Source organism: Homarus americanus, unplaced genomic scaffold, assembly GCF_018991925.1.
Source record: "Homarus americanus isolate GMGI-L3 unplaced genomic scaffold, GMGI_Hamer_2.0 scaffold52559, whole genome shotgun sequence".
In the NCBI taxonomy this organism is placed as follows: domain Eukaryota; kingdom Metazoa; phylum Arthropoda; class Malacostraca; order Decapoda; family Nephropidae; genus Homarus; species Homarus americanus.
In genome coordinates this window covers 125,451-150,677 of record NW_024747268.1, presented here as the reverse complement: position 1 = coordinate 150,677, position 25,227 = coordinate 125,451, and the positions used below count along the sequence as shown (strand labels likewise).

Below are 25,227 nucleotides of genomic sequence, written 5' to 3'. Positions count from 1 at the left end.
AGAGAGAGGTGAGAGAGGAAGGTGGTGGTGGTGTATGAGGGTCGACATACAATTGGATGTAGACACGTGTTTGTATGTGTGGGTGGCGCCGACGTCACGCTTGGCTTAATTACATTTTATTTATTTGTTGAATACTTGTAGTTCTTTATTATAGTTTGTTTACGTTCTTAGTCTTTATTTATCGTTGGTATTTAGTTATTCTCGTATGTTTTTCATTATCACTCTCAAGTACTGTACTGGTGAGTCAAGTCATATGATACAGCCCATAAACCCCCAGCAACAAGCATGAACTCTCTCGTCTCTCTCAAGATTGAAGATATAGTGAAGAAGAGAACACGTGCTTGTCTGATGCACTGACAACCTGGACACTGTGTACTTGTCACGTGTTCGCTCGAGATAAGATTATTTTAACACGTGCTTACTTGAAACAGAAGACTTGACACTCACTTGACTGAGACGGGAAAATTAAAAAAAAACTAAACTGTTTATTTTGTCGACGTAACAGAACTTGGACTATAAAGTTTGGGTAGAAAATTTTAATAAAAAAATAAGTTTCTCGGGAAGTTTTTGAACAAACATAAACATCTGAAAAGTTCATCACACTAAATCAACAAGTCAGCCAAACTCATTAACTTAATTAGTCTATTGATTCATATTTTGTTTTCATTAATGACGAACGTGATTTTTTTTCTTCGTGGGGAGAAATTGGTTTGTGTCAGCGCTAACGTGTGTATGGATGGGGTCAGGTGGAACGAGTGGTAGAGAGGAGGTAAACATTGGGCCACGCTTACCTGGTTGTGGTGGTGGTGGTGTGGGCAGGTACTGGCAGGCGGGTCACTGTGCAAGGTCCGTCACCGCCACTGATGGCTGTCCGCCGATTTTTTTTATTTATTTGTTTTGTTTTTTCCGTTGGGAATATTACTGGCACAAACTTTTTCTTTTCAAGTCTACTTTTATATTTTTTCAAAGGAAACTATTTATAGTTTGTGGGTTTTTTTTATTCCTTCTTTATTCTTAGTTTTGGTTTTATGTTTTATCGATTTTTTTAAAGTTCTTTTCTCTTTCTTCTCTTTTGATGTTTGGTGAGGATTTTGACTGGTGTTGACCTTGACGTTATTTGACCTCTAATAGTGTTGACCTTTATTAAAATTGGGCATGATTAGTTTTGACCTTAAGTAGTAATGAATGACCTTAACAAACTCGATAATTGATAACTACAGCTAATATTGACCTTTACTGGACCATATTACCCATCCTAGTAGTGACCTAATCTTGTAACGCGTTAATTAGTGATGACCTAAAACACCCAATGACTCCTTCAACTAATTATGTCGTTAATTACTTGTGACCCCAATTAGAAACGAAGTCAGCTGTGTTGCCTTCAGCTGACAATAATTCAACCAGTTGTGACGTGAACTGGTGAGAGCCTTGAAGAACACACACACACACACACACACACACACACACACACACACACACACACACACACACACACACACACACACTCTCTCTCTCAAACTAAATATCTCTGATCCACTTAGGGGGATGAATGATGCAAGTCTTCATTCTATTATTATTTTTTTCCCCTTCGTCTTCCTCCTTCAACACGCGTTAAGGATCATCACAGTATCTTGTTAGCCTTGTTAGTACCTCCTCCAGCCCCCGGGTGCTTGGTAAGTGGAGAGAGATTAATAGCTTGAAATATTTGCTTGGGAGGAAGATTTTCGTGGCGATGATTAAACTAGGGTGACCATCTTGCTACTTTTTTTGTGAACCTGGTGTGTGTGTGTGTGTGTGTGTGTGTGTGTGTGTGTGTGTGTGTGAGGAGTGGGCGGGTGCTGTGCTGTGGGATGCTGTACCTGTCTTAGCGATGATATTGTCCCTTGTCACTACCACTATTAAGTCAGGGTATTTATCACACACACACACACACACACACACACACACACACACACACACACACACACACACACACACAAGAAATCTACAAACGATAGCTACATGCACAAAAAATACGCGCCTATAACAGTACACAGATACATACGTACACAAAGAAACACGTACAAACTATAATACAAAGTGGGCGCGCGCGTACACACACACACACACACACACACACACACACACACACACACACACGGGACCGACTTGGCTATCTCAGGTAATCATCCTTAACACATTAATTTTGCACCGCCTTATAAGCTCTCTTTGGTAACCAGCACCGCAGGGGGTGAATAAGCCTCCACCTCCCTCCACCACACACTCTCACCCTTACCCTCCCTCACCCCAAGGTCGGTATTGGTACCTGGTGAGCCGTGGGGGAGGAGTACCTTGGTACCCGAAGCCCCACGGGCAAGAGTCGTCCGGGACTGAAGGTATGGACCACGGACCTGCCCTGTATAAATTACTGTATTTGTTTTACCTGTTGGACGGGGTGTTAATTCCGATGAAAAATGATCCGCCCGCTTCGAAAACTTTGAATCTTAAATGAGGGTTCAGGGCAGAGGGTAAAAACTGACTGAGGCTTCGGTCCCGACCCGCGGTCCTGGAGCACGATCCTTACTGTGTGTGTGTGTGTGTGTGTGTGTGTGTGTGTGTGTGTGTGTGTGTGTATTTATTCATTTATTTATTTATATATATTTACATATCCCATCATACCAACATGAATATTAAGAGAACATATTCTGTTGTGTTAACCAAGAACATCTGTCTGTCCAAACTTCACATATGTAATTTTCAATAAATAACTTAGACAAAAGCTTCACGGATGGACATAAAATATTAGTATGCAGCTTGGTGTCATTTGGTAATATCTAGACTGAGTGCAGTAATCAGTGTTACCTGGCCGTGTGTACCTGTGGTGAGGTCTCCTGGTGGGGGTTGCTGTGTCTCCTGTGAAGAGTTTGTTTATATCTTCTTATTTATCTTATAGCCTTTCTTTTTTATTACTATTGGACGCACACACACACACATACATACACTTACGTACACAGACACACACACACACACACACACACACACACACACACACACACACACAGAGGAATGAAGCCACTTACTGTGTACAGGAGCGAGGATGTCCACACTCCTCAGCATCCAGGGATTATCGTGTATTATTTGTCATCTTATCCCAGGCTTAACCTGCGGGGAGCTGAGGGAGCCAGGGAGGGAGGGAGTGAGACAAGGAGAGAGCGAGGGAGGGAGACAGGAAGTAAATTAGGTAGAAAGTAGAGAAGGATGAAGTGAAAAAAAAGGGAGATGAGAGGAACGAAGGAAGAGAAGAAGAAAAAAATAGGAAAAATAAAATAAATGTACAAGGAAAATAAACAAAGATACAAAGAAAAAAAAGAAATATAAGGAATTGAATAAACGGAAGAGGAAGTGAGACAGAAATAATCATTGTACATAACGGGTATAGTTAAGTATGTAGTCTCGAACACCATACAAGGGTCACTACACGTGGTTACATAATGGAGAGTTAGCATTATGGGAGACATGTGTGTGTGTGTGTGTGTGTGAGAGAGAGAGAGAGAGAGAGAGAGAGAGAGAGAGAGAGAGAGAGATTCATACACACTCTCCACAACCACTACTTACGGGTATTAATTTTAGATCTTAGTTTAATTCAGGACATTGTGTATATCTTGTTGGGGGGGAAGGAGGAGGTGTTTTCGATGCAGGCAGATCATAGCGAGTTCAGTTTCTGTCGCGTGTTTGGAGGTGATAAGAGACACCAGCTTGTTATCAGCGTTGGTGGTAGAGTGAGTGTGTACTGCCGTGGACAGTACAAAATGCGCATTCTTTTTTTCTTTCTTGTTTCACCATACCATTATTACTCTCTGTGGTTATTATCAAATGTTTGTTTGTTTAGTCTGATTTTTGATGGTGATACAATGTTGATTTTCCCCTCTTTCATATTTGCTTGTAATATGAGGTCTAAAACACACACACACACACACACACACACACACACACACACACACACACACACACACACACACAACCACGCACATACACACACACACACACAGTAAATTAAAGCCAATGTGTACATACAAGCAAACCAAACCCCTTCCCTCTTCCTTCCTCGCCCTCTCTTCACCTCCCCTTCCCCCCTCCCACCCGTGCCAAGTGCCAATATAATAGCTGTCCCTATAACCGTAATCTGTCCGTGTATCAAGTCAAAACACTATATTCGACCCATAATGGCACCTGATACTGTTGGAATTACTTGATCCTCACGCTGCGACGATAAACAACAGGTAATGCTAACAAATTAAGGTGAACAGGTCGGGTCTTGGGATGGATGGTGTGTGTAGTCCCAGTGATCTTATTGAGGTCAAGTCTTATACTGCATTGAGGTGTGTGTGTGTGTGTGTGTGTGTGTGTGTGTGTGTGTGTGTGTGTGTAAATAATCACCGAAGCAGTAAACATATACTTGTAGTCTGTGTAAATAAATAACATAATAAACCTTATATAAATACAGATACATAAACACACACACATATATATATACCATTCTTAAGAGGAGGGCTGCGACTGGGTGGTGGTGGTGATGGTGGGAGTAATGATGGTGGTGGTGGTGGTATTGGTGGTGGTGGGGTGGGTAGTGGTGGTGGTGGTGGTAGTAGTGGTGGTGTGGTGGGGTGGTAGTAGTGGTGGTGGTGGGGTGGTAGTAGTGATGGTGGTGGGTTGGTAGTAGTGTATGGTGGTGGTGGGAAATGGTGGTGGGGTGGTGGTGGTGGGGGGTGGTAGTAGTGATGGTGGTGTGGGGGTTGGGTAGTGGGGTGGTGGTGTGTGGTGGTGGTGTTGGAGTGGGGTGGTAGTGGTGGTGGAGTTGGTGGTGGTGGTGGTGGAGGTGGTAGTGATGGTGGTGGGGTTGGAGCAGGTGGTGGTGGGGAGTTGGTGGTGGTGGTTGGGAGTGGTGGTGGTGGGGAGTTGGTAGTAGTGATGGTGGTGGTGGTAGTGGTGGAGGTAGTAGTGATGGTGGTGGTGGTTGTAGTGGTGGGTGGTGGGGGGTGGTAGTGGTTGTGGTTGTGGGGGGTATTGGTAGTAACGGTGGTAGTGGGGAAGGTGGTGGTGGTGGGGGTGGTAGTAGTGGTGGTGGTGGTGGTGGTAGTAGTGATGGTGGTGGGGGTAGTAGTGGTGGTGGTAGTGCGATAACAATAACAAAACCTGCCGCCTCCAGTGTTTCCTACCGACGAAAATCTGTCCATAATAACCATGGTGAGGAAGTAAGACCCCGGATAAAGTGCTTCGCTCCACCGCCGACGTGACACTTTCCCCTCCTACTTAAGGCGTTCTTCGGGTAGCTCCTCCTTGGCCGGGGAAGCCTCCTGGGACCCACCAAAGCTCCTTCCTCATACAATGTTTTTTTTTTTTTTGAAACACATCGCCAGGAATAAGGAGAAGCGCGTCTGGGTTTTTGGAAAATTGGCTGTTTTTTGTTTTCGTGTGAGGTAGAGAGGTTGGTTGTGTAGTGTGGGAGTTCGTTTTGTGTCCTCCCTGACCTAACCTACCTGTGGGGGGAGGGGGTGGGGGTACAGTTAACATCTAGGATTTATGAATTATGTCAGGGGAATATATGTCTGTCTGTCTGTCTGTCTGTATTTGTGTGAGTCGTGTGTGTGTGTGTGTGTGTGTGTGTAGTGCGTTTTAATATACCTATAGTTTTTATTTGGTTATTTTTAGTAACAATTGATTTCTTGGGTACGTCCAGCAACCCTCGACGCTGTCCATTTCAATCCTCTTAACCCTCCCTTGTTCCCTGTCCTCACTATCCCTTCTCATTCTCAACCATCCCACCCACCCCACTCCCGCTCTTCACCCCCTACTCTCCCACCCCCTCCTCCCACCCTCTCCTCTCTCCTACCCCTCCTTCTCTCCCACCCCTCCTCCTCCTCCCCCTCCAATCATCTCCTCCTCCCCACCCTCTCCTCTCTCACCCTCTTCCTCCTCCTCCCACACCCTCCTCCTTTCCCACCCTCCTCTTCCTCCTCTCCCACTCCCTCTTTCTGTCTCTCTTACAAGCACCGCCGCCTCACAGACTGAACTCTCAAAACACTTTTTTTTTTATTTCGTGATCCAGTTAACCTGTAGAGAGTTACTGTGTCCAAGGTGTTTAGTTCGTTTCTGGTCAGAGCCAATAATCATTCAGCTGTCTGGCAATATGAACCATTAATGCACTCTCTCCCTTACAGTCACCCTTCCTGCTCCCTTACATTCACCCTTCCATTTCCCTCACCTACACTTCTCCATCTCCCTCACCTACACTCCTCCATCTTTCTTACAAGCTCCCTTAACTTTTCTCCCTTAACACCACCCGATAATAGGCTCCCTTATCTTATAATAGCATCCCTAGCCTTTCATATCCCCCCCAAAAAAAAAAAAATCCCCTTAGCCTCCTCTTCTTTCCAGCACCCTTTTCTTCCTTATATCCTCCCTTTTTTCCCTACCATCTTCCATTCCAGCCTCCTTTTTCTTCCCTTCCAGCCTCCTTTTTTTTCCCCCTACCACCCTCCTTTTTCCTCCCTTCCAGCCTCCTCCGTCGACACTTTCAGAAGGGCAAATGGTGGAGGCGTCATCCCATTCTCAGCCGCCGTGTATCAGTTACAAAGATACTGTTGTCCAAAAGGGATCAGGATGGATTTGTGTACTGGTCTGCCCCTCGACCATTAGCATACTAGAGAACCGTCCTTCCCTCCATGTTCCTTCCTTCCTTTATCTTCTTCTCCTTCACGCTTCTTTCTCTCCTTCTTTCTCCTTCGTGTTCATTTTTTGTTTTCATTCTCTTTTATTATGTTCGTGATTTATGGTCAAGTGTTGTGATTTTTTCTTGTTATTTATGTTATTCTGAGGAGTTATTTTCATTAGTGAAGGTTTAACTCTTACAGTACTAGTTTTAGCTCACATTGTTAATTTATCGTCGCTTTTATTTTCATCTGTGTTCCAAAAAAAAAAAAAGAATAAATGATTAGTTCTCAATCTCGTCTGTTATTTTATGTTCGAATTTAATTTTGTTTTCTGTTCGTTGTAACCTTTTCCTACATTCTACACAATTAAGTGAGGAAGATAGATCACTTATTTCTGTAGCGTTGATATATATATATTTTCCAGTTTGCCTTGATTAGTGAGTAAAAATATTTCTCAGTGGTTGATTAAGAGTCTAAAAATGTCTTTGTTAATTGGATTTAGAAGGATTATAGATTAGGAAAGTTATACGATCTTGTTATAGAGAGATTATACTGTATTTTATTCCGTTATGCGTGAGTGTCAGGGAGGTGGCCATGTATAGAGCTGAAAGCGCATGTAAAAATGATAGTCAGCAGTGTTGGTGTATATGGGAGAGTTGATGCTTGTTAATGACTTCACTTGGCTTGGCTCGGCTTGACTTGGCTCGGCTTGACTTGGCTCGGCTCGGCTCGGCTCGGCTCGGCTCGGCTCGGCTCGGCTTGGCTCGGCTCGGCTCGGCTCGGCTCAATCCCCATCTGAATATTTTGACAAAGTTGATAAATTGACAGATGATGAAAGATTACCAAATGTGTGTAGTGAGCGGGAATAATCTTACTTATCGTATTACCTGCTGGAAGTATTAAGCATATGTACCCAGCGGAAGTAGCTAGCGTGAGTAGCAAGCGTGCGCATTTACCGTAAGTTATCAGCTTGAATTACTTAGCGTGAGGTACGTAGCGGAAGTAGCTAGGGTAAGTGTGAGTATCTAGCGATCAGTATAATTTACATGGCTTGATGAATGATGTTTTGACAGCTCCCTGAAGTACTGTTCCTGACTGACTGACTGACTAACAGATAGAACGTTTTATCGCCTAACTTCCCGCGCATACGCAGCTTATGACTGTTAGCTGTTCACCCTTGTTCTCTTACAATCATCATTTCATTGTAACAATCGCTCGTATGGTCGCTTCGTCCAGTCAGTGGGAGAAAATATCGCTAAGTATTTGACCTTTGCTTTTAACACCAAATTTACATCTAAATTACAGTCCGGTGATGTTTATAATGTCAGCACAACATGAAAACGTTTGTATATAATCATAATTTAAACATAGGTAATTGTTACAACGTAGTCATTTGTTTTTGCATATATCATAACACACCTGAACATATTCACGTTTATTGTTGATACCTGTAATAGCATTTAAAAGTGGCCCAGAAACACAGGTAGATACATCGCTCAAATTATTTGATATAAACAGAGTCTGGATCCTAAAACATAAGTCAAATCCTCTTCGCTGCCCATAATCCTACACCAAGCCTATTTCTAATCCTATTCGGGGGTGCTCCTAAGCCTAATTGAAGTATGGTGTCCTTAGTATTGTGATCCTTCAGATGTTAGTGATAATCCCAGCGCACCGTGAGAGTTTACCTGAGACTGGAGGTACCGTGACAACACCCACCTGTGGACGATACCCGATACCTGACCTAATTAGCAATTATCTGTTCTTAATACCGATTAATGAGTTTGTTGTACTGGTCTAATAGTATATATTATTATTATTATTATTATTATTATTATTATTATTATTATCATCATCATCATTAAGCCTTGGATTGTATTTTCCTTGGCTAATCACCTCTATAATGAGAAACTTCAAGTGCTGTTAGTGTTTTGATGAGAATAATTGGATAAACAGAATGGATGAGAATATTTTTCGTGTTAGGTTCGTATTAGTGTTGCCTATGAATCATCTTTTTCTTCGTGTGGCGGATGTTGGAAATTGAAGACGAATGTTGGCGGCTGTGTTGAGTGTTTGAGTGACAGGTTGAATTAGCACCGAGGGGAATAACATAATTGTGTACACGGACGTTGTTCATCAGACGCATGGGGGTGGTTTGTGCGTCGGGGGAGAGGGGGGGTACGTCGTTTCTAATGCGTCTTGTTGTGGTGGTGCATCATGCGTCACCTCCCAAGTACCTCATGACTTCATCTATCCACCCACCCACCTACCCATCCATCTCACCCACCCAATCAGCCATTCAGTCACCCACTCATCCTTCTTCTCCCAGTATGTGATCTTTACATTAGTTGAACTCTCATCCTGATTTGACTATAACCTACTCTGCTCCCTTCCTCCCTTCCTCCTCTTCTTCTTCCTCCTCTTCCTCATTTTCTTCCTCCTCTTCTTTTCCTCCTCCTCCTTTCCTTCTTCTTCCTCTTCTTCCTTGTTACCGAGTCATGTTTTCCTTCTTCTCTTCCCTACAACTATCACTCCAGAAGTCATTATCCTTCGCCAATGTTACCAATGTCTTCACTAACATCACCACCACCCCTTACCACCACTACCACCCACCACACACCCCCTCACGCCACCACCACTCGTGCCCAGAGCGCCCACCGGCTGAGCTTACCCGGCTTTTTTTTTTAACCTTTATCTCTGTATCTCAATTAAGAGAATTGCCAGTCTGTCAATTCATCCCCGGGACTATGATGGAGCTCCGTCAAATGGCTGTTTTGCGTGGCACTTGACAACTGCCATCAGCAGCCTGGCAATTAGTAAGGTAACGATAGAATGGCACACTGAACAACGACTCAATCATGGTTTAGGAATTTTGATGAAAAATATATATATATATACGTTTTTTGGGGGATTACAAATTATGGAGAATATGTGTTTTTGAGGATACATATATATGTGTGTTTTGAGAGTATGTATGTTTGTATAGAAGATAGGGGAGAATTAGGTAGGTATACGCACTTCAGGAATGTATGTCTGTATGTATTACCTATGGATATGTATGTTTTAGGAAGTTTTATACTCATGTATTTTTTTTGTGTGTGTGTGTGTGAAATATTCTACTCTAAATGGCGCCTGGGATGGGTATATATATAATGGGGAGGTCATATATGTTATTAGACAGACACATATATACATTAGTCATATGTGTTTGTGTGTTTAGGTCATGTATGTGTGAGTTTAGGTTGGTAGATATGTGTTTTGGCAGGTATATATGTGTGTTGACTAGGTAGATATGTATTAGTCAGGTAGATAATTGTTTTGGCCAGGCAGATAATTGTTTTGGCCAGGTAGATGTATGTGTCTTGAGATGGAAGTTCATTTTGAGCATACGTAACACACACACACACACACACACACACACACACACACACACACACACACACACACACACACACGACAGACAGAACCTGACAGGATGCGCGCTCATGTTTTTGCGTCTGGCGATTATTGTGTGGGTTTAACCTTGGAAAGATTACAATACAAATAGCTATTGTAGCCCTTACCCTTTCTGTACATATTCGTGTGTGTGTGTGTGTGTGTGGTTCCTGCGTTTTTGTGTATGTCGTGTACTGTATGTGTGCGTGTGGAAGTGATACGCAGGTAAACACCCTTCGTAAATCAACAGCTGCTTGGTTCAAGATATTTAGAAAATATAATAAAATGTTAGTAAGTAAATTTGATTGTATGTATATTGTGTAAAAATAGATATAATAATAATAATAACAATAACAACAATAAAAGCAACAATAACAACAAGAACAACAATAATAATAATAATATTAATAATAATAATAATAATAATAATAATAATAATAATAATAACAATAACAATAAAAGCAACAATAACAACAAGAACAACAACGTAATAATGGTTGGGTCTTAGATCAGTCTAAAATAATAATTACATGTGTGTGTGTGTGTGTGTGTGTGTGTGTGTGTGTGTGTGTGTGTGAGCTTAGGTTACATTCACATACAACTCATGCGGTCTAATGGTTGCATAAACACACACACACACACACACACACACACACACACACTATCAAAGCAGGCTCAACTATTTCACACGAGCCGACTCCCCCTCCCCCTTCCCCCCTCTCCCCTCCCCCCTTCCCCCTCTACAAGATTACTAGAACAAAAGGGGAATTCCCAGTTTGTGTGGTCCAGTTCTCCATAGGCCTAAACCCTCACATAGACCGTAGACCTACTGAACCAGTGTTACCAGTTATCGCCGTGTAGGAACCTCACCCTTGCACCCTGAATCAGTGTTGCCAGTTGTCACGATGCACGACTTCTATTGTTTCCCCAATTGCCTCTTAAAGAAGTGTTACCAACCCATAATTAAATTCTCCCCTTTCTCCCTCCTCTTCCTCCTCTGCCTCTTCATATTCCTTTATTTCCTACTTTTCCTCCTTCCCTTTCTTCATTTCCTCTTAATCCTCCTCTTTGTTTTCCTCCTCTTTCTTAACCTGTTTTATCTTCTTTCGTTCTATTTCTTCTCTCTTCTCTTTCTCTTCCCCATTTATACCTACCATGCACTCCCCCTAAAGTACCCATTCTCCCACATACCCACTCATTCTCCCACATACCCACTCATTCTCCCACATACCCACCCATTCTCCCACATACCCACTCATTCTCCCACATACCCACCCATTCTCCCACATACCCACTCATTCTCCCACATACCCACTCATTCTCCCACATACCCACCCATTCTCCCACATACCCACTCATTCTCCCACATACCCACCCATTCTCCCACATACCCACCCATTCTCCCACATACCCACTCATTCTCCCACATACCCACCCATTCTCCCACATACCCACTCATTCTCCCACATACCCACTCATTCTCCCACATACCCACCCATTCTCCCACATACCCACTCATTCTCCCACATACCCACCCATTCTCCCACATACCCACCCATTCTCCCACATACCCAATTTTGTGTGGTTTTCTGATGTGAAGAGAAGGAAGAAGAGGAAGGGGAGACTTAGGAGAAGATAAAGAAGGAGAAGGAGGAGGTGAAGAAGATAGAGAAGGGGAAGACAAATGAGGAAGGGGAAGAAGGGGAGGAGGAGAAAGGTGTGAGAAAATGGTAATGTCAGAGGGAAATAATATCGCACGATTGAATCTGCATTAAGTCGTGATGTTGGAAGTTGTCGTACACATCTATTCAGCAGACTATCCATCTTTCCCGATCTTACTGGTGGATGTTACTTTCCACCTTCATAATGACTAAGAGACAAGGTTTCGTATTACAATTCTCAATGTTAACTATCCGTTTTGTACTTAATTGTCTGGTTGGAGTGTATTGTAAATTCGATATACATTTTTTTTTACATTTTACCTGTGTTGATGAGGATGTAAATGTAAATTGATAGGTTGATGAAATTTACCTGTAAATTGTGTGTGTTAAAATACCTTTATTGTGAACCTGTGTTGACGAGGAACTAGACATTTTTGAAGATTAATTTAGAAGAAAACAAACCATGAATAAAGAAATGTCAGAAAGATATGAGGGATACTTAACAGATTATCATAATGATGTGAACGATCATTAAGCGAGGGAGTGTCAACAGACTGGACACAACAGCTGACTGAGAGCTGAGAGCTGTCAACACCACAGGGGTAGGGGGTAAGGAGGAGTGAGGGGGGGTTAAAGAGTAGCATGACAAAGTATTCAATAACCTAACCTAACCTAACCTAACCTAACCTAACCTAACCTAACCTTTCACGAGATTGTAACTAAAATCTAAGCGACTTTCAATTTCAAAATCATATCAAAAGTGGCACACAGTTGTACAGGAAGTTAAGTGATTCTCGGAATATCGTAAGTGAAACCCTGGCCGAGTGTCAGGGGACTTGTAAACAACCCTGGCCGAGTGTCAGGGGACTTGTAAACAACCCTGGCCGAGTGTCAGGGGACTTGTAAACAACCCTGGCCGAGTGGGAGGACAGGGTGTAAACAAACACTCACGACCTCTCGGGATAATCCATAGATCACAACATTATCATCAGGGAGGAGGAGACCGATACTGACTGACCAGTGGCTGATGTGTAAACACTTTCCACACCCCACCCCCACACACACCCCACCTCCACCCCCACACCCCACCCCCACCCCCCACCCCCCTACTCACTCATTTTCTAAAGTTTTTTCTTATTTCCCTTCATTAGAACTCCCTCCCTTCCCTCTCCTCCTCTCCTCTGTGTCAAGTCTCTCTAGTTCATTTCTCTTTTCTCTTTTTCCTGTTTTCCTGCTCTTTTATCCTTTATATCACCCATTCTTCCTTCTTCTCTTTCCTCCTCCAGTCAACGAGATTGTGGAGATGTAGGCCTATCCGGCATTCCCTTCCTCCCTCCCTCCCTCCCTCCTCCTCCTCCCTCCCTCCCCTCCCTCCCTCCCTCCTCCCTTCCTCCCTCCCTCCAACCCTTCCCTCCCTCCCTCAACCCTTCCTCCTCCCTCCCTCCAACCCTTCCTCCTCCCTCCAACCACCTCCCCTCCTCCTCTCCTCCCTTCCTTCCTTCCCCTTCCTTCCTCCCTCCTCCCTCCAACCCTTCCTCCCTCCTCCAACCCTTCCTCCCCTCCCTCCAACCTTCCTTCCTCCCTCCACCCTTCCTTCCTCCCTCCAACCCCTTCCTTCCTCCCTCCATCCCTCAACCTTCCCTTCCTTCCTCCCTCCAGCCTTCCTTCCTCCCTCAACCTTCCTTCCTCCTCCAACCCTCCCTCCTCCTCCTCCCTCCCAACCCTTCCTCCTCCCTCCAACCCTTCTTCCTCCTCCTTCCTCCTCCCCTCCCCTCCCTCCAACCCTTCCTTCCTCCTTCCCTCCAACCCTTCCTTCCTCCCTCCAACCCTTCCTCCCTCCCTCCAACCCTTCCTTCCTCCCTCCATCCCTCCATCCAGGCCAACACAAACAAGATGGCAATTGAGAATAAAGTGTGCGGGTTACTTAGTCTCTCTGTGTGTCCCATCTTGCTTAAACAAAGGTCCTAAGCTGCTTGACTACACCGCCGCCCGTTTGTTTATACCCGGATAGTGGGGTTGTTTGTTTGTTTGATTAGCGGGTATTGATTCTCCCATAGGCTGTATCAGTGAAAGAATAGGGGTAGTGGGTAAGAGGGGAGGGATAGGTGGTGGTAGGAAGGAGGGGAGGGGGGTGATGATGATAGGGAGTATAGGGGATGGTTGGTTTTAATAGGCCTAGGTTTGTTGTGGGAGGTCTTTCTTCCGTAGGTCTATAAAGCACCGGGAGTTGAGTGTAGAGGAAGGGTAAAACGCTTGTATGGGGAACAGGGTGAAGAGGTGAGTGAGGATTGACAGGCATTGGCTGACACGAGTCTCCTGTGACTCCTACTTCGATGTGACGTCTTCCTGTTGTCAACATGTTACTGTGTGTGTGCGTGTGTGTGTGTGTGTGTGTGTGTGTGTGTGTGTGTGTGTGTGTGTGTGTGTCTGTGTGTGTGTGTGTGTGTGTGTGTGTGTGTCGGGAGGAACTTGTTGCGTCGCCAGGGATGTAATTAATATTTTCTATTTAATATTATTATGCTGTTCTTGTCTTCCTGTTTCTTGTTTATCTTGTCTTTATTCACTCATTATAAACACCTCTATCTTGGTGTTGTCTTATTCACCATTGTTTATTTATTGTTTTTCTCATTATGTGTATCTTTATTCATCTACTTTATCGTTCATTTCCTGTTTACATGTCTTAATTTACCTTATCGATCAGCTGTTTCTTGTTTACATGTCTTAATTTACCTTATCGATCAGCTGTTTCTTGTTTACATGTCTTAATTTACCTTATCAATCAGCTGTTTCTTGTCTATATATCTATCAATCACTCAATCATCTGTTTCCTGTCTTAATTTACCTTTCGATCAGCTGTTTCTTGTTTACATGTCTTAATTTACCTTATCAATCAGCTGTTTCTTGTCTATATATCTATCAATCACTCAATCATCTGTTTCCTGTTATGTCTTATTTCACTCATGTCAGTCAGGCGTTTCCTGTACCGACTTCCTGCATTAGCATCTCCACACCATCACCACCACCACCCTTCCTCCTCCTCTCCTCCTCCTCCTCCTCCTCCTCCTCCTCCTCCTCCTCCTCCTCCTCCTCCTCCTCCTCCCCAACATTGTACTTGGTGTGACACGACAAAAAATATCCTCGCCTGGTTAACCATCTTAATCATGGGAAACTAATATAGACCATGACAAGGGTTCCCCCAGGGTGGGCAGCTTGGACCTCTAATTATAACTCAAATAGGCCTTACATGTGCCAGTCAAAGTGGGCTCATGAATAAGGCAGCCTTTGTCTTAGATGCCATTGGAGCGATTAAGAGGTTTTGAAGGCTCGTCCAGTGTCCCGTACCGCCGTACCCACCACCGCCGTCACCCTCATTGACGGCGTCACTTGGTGAAGGAGGTCCTAGAACGAGGTGGGCTTGGACGTCCGTGTTGTTGTGGCGTCTCTCTCTCTCTCTCTCTCTCTCTCTCTCTCTCTCTCTCTCTCTCTCTCTCTCTCTCTCTCTCTCTCTCTCTCTCTTTTAATTCGTCTTACACACTTAGGCCTCTCACAGACTTTCTTTCCATCTACCGTGTTAATAGATTTTAATTCTCTCTTTTTCTCTATGCTTCCACGTAAGCCTACCCCTTCCCTCTCATCTTCATATAGACTCTCTCTCTCTCTCTCTCTCTCTCTCTCTCTCTCTCTTTTCTCTCTCTCTCTCTCTCTCTCTCTCTCTCTCTCTCTCTCTCTCTCTCTCTCTCTCTCCCTGGCCTGAGGACGAAGCTTCACACCTCCGGAAGCCGCTAAGTGACGCATTTTGATTCTTCACGCCATCAAAGTTAATGACTAAAAGAAAGGAGGCCGAGTGGATGAATGAAGCGCTTATGACGGATAATCCAGGCGGGTTTAGAAAAGAGTTGCTTGTCGCTGAGTAAATGTAGGCCCTATGTAGACGGAGGGAGGTCTGTGTCGGGGTCCATAGGCCTCCTTTCTCGTCCATGTCAAGAGGTCTTTGTCTGTGCTCATTCAGTGTGTGTGTGTGTGTGTGTGTGTGTGTGTGTGTGTGTGTGTGTGTGTGTGTGTGTGTGTGTTTTGGACTACCATCACTTTAAATAATTACATATGCCTTAAAAAAAGTAATTACGACCTATTGGAGTAACCCTTGGAAAATAGGCCACCAATAGTGACTTTCTGAGGATGTTAAGTGTTAATTATATTCTACTTAAAGTTTTTCTACCAATTTATAAAAGTTAAATGTCATTATTATCATTTTTTTTTAAATTTCTCCTCCATGGATGTGAATTTATCGATGTTGGGAAGATCAGAGAGTAGATGGTTATTGAATGTGTTGAAGTACCACCGGTGACTAAATTAACATTACTGTGTTTATATAACGCTAAGCAGTGTTTTATAGTCATTTATTCTATTCTGTAATTAATCATCAAAGTTGAAGTCACTGCCCCAAAAATTTCCATGTCCAGTAAATTTTCAGGTAATTTCTCTTTTGACGTGTAAAGTCACCGTGTTAAGGTGGTAGATAGTGCTCTGTAACGCTGAAGTAATCCTTGTGTAATTCAGCTCTTTGTAACGCTGATGTAACTGATCTCCATGTATTTCAGTTCCTTGTGACACTGTAATAACCCCATGTAATCCCAGTTCCTTGTAACGCTAAAGTAATCCCCATATACTTCAGTTCCTTGTAACACTGAAGTAATCTCCATGTACTTGATTGACGTTAAAGTCACCCCCTCCCCTGCCCCCATGTTCGTAGTGGCCACATATGGACACAGTAGTCCTGAGGCCTCCCACATTAAGCAAATTCTCTTCGACTTGTGATTTATTTTTGTTTTGTCTCTTCCTACAGGGAGGAGCGGAAGCTAAGGTAAGCAACACTGGCCTCCCAACTTGACTAAGGGCAACTCCAAAGGGTCATCTAAGAGATTCTCCTGAAGGGGATCACCCGTAGGCGGTCCCCTTCAGGAAGTCCGTGGATGTCCTGGTCTGAGAAGTGTCTGTTGATGTTTTTGTTTTTTTTATTGTTGTTTTATGAGATTTTTTATATATATATATGTGATTTTGATGCCCCGATGTTTCTCCAAGACGCGACCAATGTTTATATTGTTAGATTCTGTGTACATAAGAGTGTTTATTCCAGTGTAGTGTTGAATTCTGTCTCAAAGGTTCGTACTCTTTTATTTTTTTCCCTGAACATTAACGCCTCCCCCCCCCCCTTGTATATTTCAACTTGAGATAACCTAACCTAACCTTAACCTAATCTAACCTTACCTTACCTTACCTTTAACCTAACCTACCCCATCTCTACCAGGTATCATTAGGGTATTAAATCATCAAATGAAATAAACAGGGGGGGGGGGAGCTAATCTACAGGTGATCCCATAAGTTGATGATGTAGTATCGTGTTACAGGACAACTATGAAGTTTAAAGTGTACTGCGACTCTACCTTAACTAGACGTGTTCTCTTGTTATCCGCGTTTAAGAGGAGTAACTCAGCCTAAGAGTTTTCTGAGAATCCGGACCTTGAATAGTTACTCCTTGCGAGGGTTCAGGGTGTTGCTGGCAGGACCTGGTGAGTGTTTGATAACTCATTGTCAACAAGCAGCTGTTTACACTCACCAACACACACACATCAGCAGTGTACACATATATACGTACATATATACACACACAGTTACACACGCGCGCGCATAGTTACACACATACGTATACACAGTTACAAATATACGTACACGCAGTTACACACGCACACCGTTAAAAACACGGACATACATTTACACACATGAGCACACGTAAACGCATAGCAATATCCACATATACGGAAACACACACACACACACACACACACACACACACACACACACACACACACAGCGGGGTCGCCATACACCTCGGTGGGGGGTCAGAGTAAACATGAACATTTTACAGAGTTAAACAATAGTAAGTGACGTATATTTTTGTGTCGTGGTAGAGAAAGGAATGTGTGAGTGATTTTTCCCCCGTTTATCACCGTTTCCTTTCTCTCCTCGTTTAGCCTCGGTTACTTCCTCCTCTGGTATTATTCCCCTTTTGGGTGTAGAATGTAAAGGAGGTGGTGGAGAGATGTAGAGATAAGTGGTATTTTGAAGATGGTGATGGTGGGGGGAAAGGAGAGAGAGCGAGAGAAGGGGGAGAAAGAGAGAGAGAGAGAAGGGGATAGGGTAGGGGGAGGGAGAGAGATAAAAGAGAGAGACAGATAAACAACAGATTCTTTTGGTGTTTAAAGGTGTTTGTATTTCGAGAGGTTGTATATTGACTTTGTGAATAGTATTTAACATAGAGGATCTTTTTTTGTCTTTGGGTAATTTGTATCAAGAAAGAGTTAAATTATTATTATTTTTGGACTTTCCGATTATTTAACTTGTAAGAAACAGTAGTACTGACTATCGGTGTCTAACCTAACCTAACCTAACCAAACCTAACCAAACCAAACCTAACCAAACCAAACCAAACCAAACCAAACCTAACCAAACCTAACCAAACCAAACCAAACCAAACCAAACCTAACCAAACCTAACCAAACCAAACCAAACCTAACCTAACCTAACCAAACCTAACCAAACCCCTAACCCAGACATTTATGGGATTATATTTCAATAGTGGTTGGCTTCCTGTGTAGTGAGAGGTCATGGAGATCAGAGTCTTTAACACTATAGTTACAGGTCCAAGTGATTCCTAGGAGATCAGTGAGTCCTAGGAGATCACTGATTCCTAGGAGGTGATAGTTATTATACCACATTACCTGGGAAGCTGTGATTGGTTTAGTTGTATCAGTAGTGTATTGTGATATGGACCAGGTGTTATGGTATAGAGCCCACCTTATATCCTGGACACTCTTCTTATAACGAGACCAATAACATGTGTATAGTTGGACAGGTGGAAGAGAGACGTTATCGCGTGTTGGTACGTACAGGTAACCCAACTAGATACACCTGTGACATTATACTCTTCAGGTGTCCAACTAGTATAGAAATCAATTATAAGCGATGGGGGTGCCACATTTTCAGTATAAACACGTACACACTTTCTTTATTGTGTTCACTTTCGCCAATGTGTACACCTTCGCCAATGTGTACACCTTCGCCAATGTGTACACCTCCGCCAGTCATCATCTCACTCATTACATAGCAAAATAAATAAAAATAAACACTCAAATAAAGCGAAGTAAACATTGAATAATAATGTTAACCCTTTGAGTACTATGATTTAACCCTTTGAGTGCTATGATTTAACCCGTTGAGTGCTATGATTTAACCCGTTGAGTACTGTGATTTAACCCTTTGAGTACTGTGATTTAACCCGTTGAGTACTATGATTTAACCCTTTGAGTACTATGATTTAATCCGTTGAGTACTATGATTTAACCCTTTGAGTACTATGATTTAACCCGTTGAGTACTATGATTTAACCCTTTGAGTACTATGATTTAATCCGTTGAGTACTATGATTTAACCCTTTGAGTACTATGATTTAACCCTTTGAGTACTGTGATTTAACCCGTTGAGTACTATGATTTAACCCTTTGAGTACTATGATTTAACCCGTTGAGTACTATGATTTAGCCCTTTGAGTACTGTGATTTAACCCTTTGAGTACTATGATTTAACCCTTTGAGTACTATGATTTAACCCGTTGAGTACTATGATTTAGCCCTTTGAGTACTGTGATTTAACCCTTTGAGTACTATGATTTAACCCTTTGAGTACTGTGATTTAACCCTTTGAGTACTGTGATTTAACCCTTTGGGTACTATGATTTAACTCTTTGAGTATTATAATTTAACCCTTTGAGTACTATGATTTAACCCTTTGGGTACTATGATTTAACTCTTTGAGTATTATAATTTAACTCTTTGAGTACTTTGATTTAACCCTTTGAGTGCGATGATTCTTTCCTCAAGGGGTTAAGTCATTATATTCAAAGGTTTTAATGATGTCAGGTTTGTGTGGGTCAGTCGTCCAGAATATATACGTAAAAGTTGGTCTCTTAGATCTGACTTACACTGCACTCGATCCCTTTATGTTCCCCAAAACAGTAAAATAAGGAACCTTTTTCACAGATGGGTGGACTAGGGGTTCCCAGGCACGAATACCCATTACCCCCACCATTCCCCATAACCCCGACCCCATTATACCCCACATCCCCATTATCTCTATAACTTCCTTCTTAATATTCTCCCCTTCCCCTTCCCAACCATAGACACTACCACCACCTCCCTTCCCCCATCACCACCCCCACCCACCCCTATCACCTCCTCCACCATCTGTACCACCCCATCACCATTCCCACACACACACACACACACACACACACACACACACACACACACACACACACACACACACACACACACACACACACACATGAACTTAAATTGGACTGGGTTAGTGTCAGTCCTTACCGTTTACGATCTGTCGTTCATCGCCGTCTGTCATTACGTCACGCAGGAGTGTGAAGGGAAGGGAGGTAAGATGATGAAAGGGAAGGAGAAGAAGGAGGAGGAATTGGTAGGGTTAGAATAGAGAGACGGAAGAGGTGGGAAAAGCAGGGGTGAAGGAAGGGGAGGAGGAGGAGGGGGAGAGACGGAAGAGGAAGGGTGAAGGAAGATGGAAGAGGAGGAGGGGTGAGGGAAGATTGAGGAGCAAGGGTAGGGGTGAGAGGAGGTGGAAAAAGGAAAAGGGGTTTGACGAGGAATAGGTGAAAAATAAATATGAAAGGGTAAAGGAGGGAATGGGGAAAAGCGTGAGAGAGTGAGGGGAGGGTGAAAAGGAGAGAGGAGAGGTGACCTAAGGTGTCCGCCCCATAATTTACGCAGCAAATGACTTTTACAAGAACCTTTAATGTAGATAAGTCATCGGTTGTGTCGTGGGCGGTGCGTGAAAGGAAGGAACACCAACTGCTGTCACCTATTTATATCGGTGGGTGATATCGGCGTCTGTAATCGGTTACTGAGGTGTCACTGTTAGCATCGGTGGGGCAAAGTCGTCTGTAGCTTATTTCTACAGGGAATATCGGTTGTTTTCCATATAATGTTAACGAAGTTCCCGATTTAAATTCTTGAGTGGTATCGGCTGCTATTGTATCACTAACTGGTGTCGTTGTTTGATATCGGCGACTAGTATCAGCAGGTGATATCAGCTTGTGTAATATCGTAGGAGAGAGTAGACAGGTGTTAGCAGTGTTAGCAGTGTGTGGCAGTGGCAGACGTTATCACCGAGCACTGTATACGTCTGTTGTCACACGCAAGGGTAGTGACACCCGTCCCCGGCATCAATAGACGGGGGCGTAGTTGTCTCTTTTTGTGGAATATATTACCAAAATAGATATACGAGTATTTATATGTTATGTATATCACCGGTAGGGGTCTGTAACTTCTCAACTTGGTAACATTTGCACGTTTCAAAGGAGGTTGTCGAGTTGATGGATAGAGCAGTACAGCAATCGCCTCCTGTACCCTAGAGTAGCTGGTTCGCGACAAGGGGAATTCCTAGTTCATTTAACTTTGAATAGGTAGTTAAGTTTGTAGTTGGGGAAGTGAAGTATATCGAGTGTAGTATCGATCAAGCTGCCTCCTCGTGGACCTTAAATTAATATCATCAATCTTGCTGGATCTTAAATAATTATCTAAGCATTGAAGAGGATTTATATGAGTGTGATGGTAACTCTTAGATGCCTGAATATTAACGCTCACACACACACACACACACACACACTCACACACACACACACACACACACACACACACACACACACACACACACGGTATATAATTATATACTCCTAATTAAAGTTAATATACTCATTAACAAGAAAAGAAACTGGTACATTAATCTTGGTCAGCCTGATGTAAGTCACTAAGCCACCTATAGCTTAGCTGCTGTAAGAAAGCCATTATAGTGACTTTTTTGTGATCCAATTAAAGGTCGGTACAGGTGTGTACAGGTACTGTCAGTTGATCCATGGACGGATAACATCGTGTGTGTAAGTGAGAGAGGGGGCAGATGTTCTCGCCTTGTGTGGTAGCGCCTGAACAGCTGTCCTACGCGGCTAATGAACACATGATCACTAGTAGGGAACGAATGTGTGTGTCAGTCTCTCTCACACACATTTATATTCTACAAGTCACCAAATAAATAACAGTTCTTACATGCCACCAGAATCAATATAACACTCGCAGGTATTTTGCCGGCTTAAGGTAAATCACATTCAAATTGATATAGAATGCCATTATAAATATCACTGTAAATTGGCATGTAAGTGACCCCCTCATTACTCACGGCCCAACAGCGTCTGACAGTTCCAGGAAAGGTGTGTGTTGGTCAAGCTCAGGTGGTGTGGTATTGTCGTCGTCTGGGTTTTAATTAAAATACTTGAGCAAGCGGCGGGTGGCGTGCCTGCTACATGACGTTTGTGGGAAGCAGGTCATGAAACGTCTCTCCGACTGTGACACATAAGGCTGTACACCCTTAGGACTGGACATGCTTTCTTGGGTCTTAGGACATATCGGGGATTAGTTCCATCACGCCCGTCGCCGCCCACAACCCCGCCCCCTTCACGCCACCAAGGGACGAGAACGTCAGTGGACACGGGTTTTTATGTGCCGTGTCGACGCTGGGTGCCGTGGCAGGTTGGTGAAAGGTGAGTAATTTATAAACACTTTGCTTGATCTGCGTGTCGAGTCCGCCTTTAATAATGGTGATATATTATAGTGTGTGCAGTGGGAGCGGTTTTATTGAGACTGTCAATAGTTGGTTAACATTAAAGATTCACGGATTTTCGTCCAGGTGTCGTGGAAGAATGTCTCACCTCACGAAATTAGAGGAACAAATGACTTTATTAAATTCAGGGGCGGCAACAGTCACACAGGTGTTGGGGGGAATAGAAACCCAGGAATATAATTTACTGCGTTGGTTTAAGACTCACGATTGTTATGGGACTCCTGACATTAGTGTGTTTGTCTCTCCTAACACCTGTCGTTAACACCTGCCTTTCATTGATTAATTTCGTGACATGTTTTAGTAATGGCGGTAGGTATGTGGGCTGCTTCCCCTCGCTGTGCATTTACCGAGACGGAAAAATACTTTACTACCTCCACTTTATCAGGAGGTGAAGATAAGGCCACACGACACACACATTTGCACCACGAGGCCTCTGTCACTACCCCCCCCCCCCTCCCCCACCGTCATCTACACAACACACACACGTACACATATACACGCATACAGATAAACTTGTACGTACACACACACACACACAGACATACACATATCTTATTTATTTGTTACACCTGGGACGGAGAGTCGGAAAACGAGAGAGAAAATGAGTAAAGAGCGCGATAAATAGATCGAGAGAGAGAGAGAGAAATTGTAAATAGAGATACATGGGCACTTGGTGTGTGTGTGTGTGTGTGTGTGTGTGTGTGTGTGTGTGTGTGTGTGTGTGCGTGCGCGTGCGTGTGTGTGCGTGTGTATATGTGTAATAATTAACGGTTTATTGAAAAGGCTTGGCAGCAGAAGGCTGAAAATATACAGTTACATATTTGGGGAATGGGTTACGAATTACAAATAATATACAAGTGACATAAGTGACACAAATAAGACATATAGTAACTTAGATGGGGATCAGCTCAAAATACAGTTCATTTCAACATAGTGACAGTGTAGGGAGCAGTGTTTACTGGGAGTGAATACACTGATTTATTACATGTTATTGATAATTTTTACAATGGTTGGGACTGGGCTGTTCTTATAGCGATCAGTTCGTGCACGTATGGGCTGGATGCGGTTGTGGTGTCGAACAGCAATTCTCGGACAGGGGATCTCAGGTGGTAGTAGGGGCCGGTGTCGAGGATGGTGTAGAAGCTTCTTACCAAATTTGCAGATGAGGTCGTGGTGATGGTCAGTGAGAGTCGAAAGGGTCAGTGTGTTGAGCGCTTCTTGATATGTGGAGTAGGAAGGGGAGAGAATAATCTTGCATGCCCTCTTTTGCACTTTTTCTAGGTGTTTACGTTGTGTGGCAATTTAGGGAGGAAGACCAGGTGGGGGAGGCATAGGTGAGCTTGGGAAGTATGAATGTTGTGTATACACTGAGGAGCTCGTGTGCAGGAACTCCGAGGGACTTGAGTCGGCGGAGGAGGTGGAGACGGAAACTGGAGGATTTGACAACTTCACTGACGTGTGGTTTCCAATTTAGTTTGTTGTCTATGGTGACGCCGAGGAGCTTCGTGGAATCTACAACCTGGAGTGTGTTCGGACCTAGGGTAATGGAAGGAGGTGGGACAATGTCGGAGGAGAGGTTGATGTGCATAACCATTGTCTTGGTATGATTGATGGTGACATGGTTGTTGGTGGCCCAGTTTTGGAGACTGTTCAATAAATCCTGAAGGGCGGTATAGTTGGGAGCGGAATTGTTGACGCTGATCCCAATGGTGGAGTCGTCGACATATTTCCAGCGAGCAGGGGCTTCTCTTAGGGCATCATTGATGAGCATAAGGAAGCAGAGTGGTCCCATCTTGGTGCCTTGGGGGACGCCACAGGTGAGTGACTGAAAGGTGGAGACAGCCCCTCGGAAGCGTACAGCTTGGCGTCGGTCACTGAGGAAGTCTGTAAGCCATGGTATGAGACTTCTCCGAAGCCCGAGGTCAATAGCTTTGTTTATGATTATATTGTGGTCGACTAGGTCGAACGCTTTAGTGAAATCAATGAAGGCGACAGCTACAGACGTTTTTCGTTTCTCGAGATGGCGGTATATGTAATCGAGAAAGCTGACAAGACAGTGAGTGGTGGAGGAAGTTTTCATGTTGCCAAATTGCTGAGGGTCTACGACTCCTGCAATATCAGCATAAGCCCAGTCAAACACAAAACTTTCACAGATTAGGCTGGGTATTGGGGTGATTGCAATAGGTCGTAGCTGATTTAAGGATTGTGGGCTGGTTCTTGGGCACTGGTGATACATAAGAGGTCTTCCAGTCAGCTGGGCATCTGGCTTGACTGTGTGTGTGTGTGTGTGTGTGTGTGTGTGTGTGGTAATTAAAAACCGCATCATTTAGCGTCAAAACATTCGACCAGGTGACACGTTTACTGGTCCTCTCGTGCTACGGCTTAACCATCGTGTTTAAGTGACGGAGGAAAGTAGATGTTTGTTTGTGCCTTTGAGTAAACACCATTGTCTTAACGATACGTGGACTCATAAGTGAAGCGAAGAGTACAGAGACATTAAGGAGAGTACAGAAAGAGTACGGGAATATTAACAAGAGTACAGAAAGTGTTATGAGAGTACGGATAGTGTTAATAAGAGTTCAGAAAGTGTTAAGAAGAGTACGGGGACATTAAGAAGAGTACAGAAAGTGTTCAGAAGAGTACAGAAAGTGTTATGAGAGTACGGATAATGTTAAGAGTACAGAAAATGT

At 43.6% G+C, this 25,227-nt stretch overlaps 1 protein-coding gene across 1 annotated transcript in view; it reads left to right on the top strand.

Annotated features, from left to right (window-relative positions):
• Nucleotides 1-22,454, top strand: part of LOC121879541 (T-box transcription factor TBX3-like) — a 108,924-nt gene extending 86,470 nt beyond the window's left edge. The window contains exons 4-5 of the mRNA XM_042386198.1: nucleotides 16,629-16,646; nucleotides 22,317-22,454. Coding sequence (XP_042242132.1) covers nucleotides 16,629-16,646; nucleotides 22,317-22,454 — 156 coding nt within the window. The remainder of the gene's footprint in view (nucleotides 1-16,628; nucleotides 16,647-22,316) is intronic.
• Nucleotides 22,455-25,227: the final 2,773 nt, after the last annotated feature.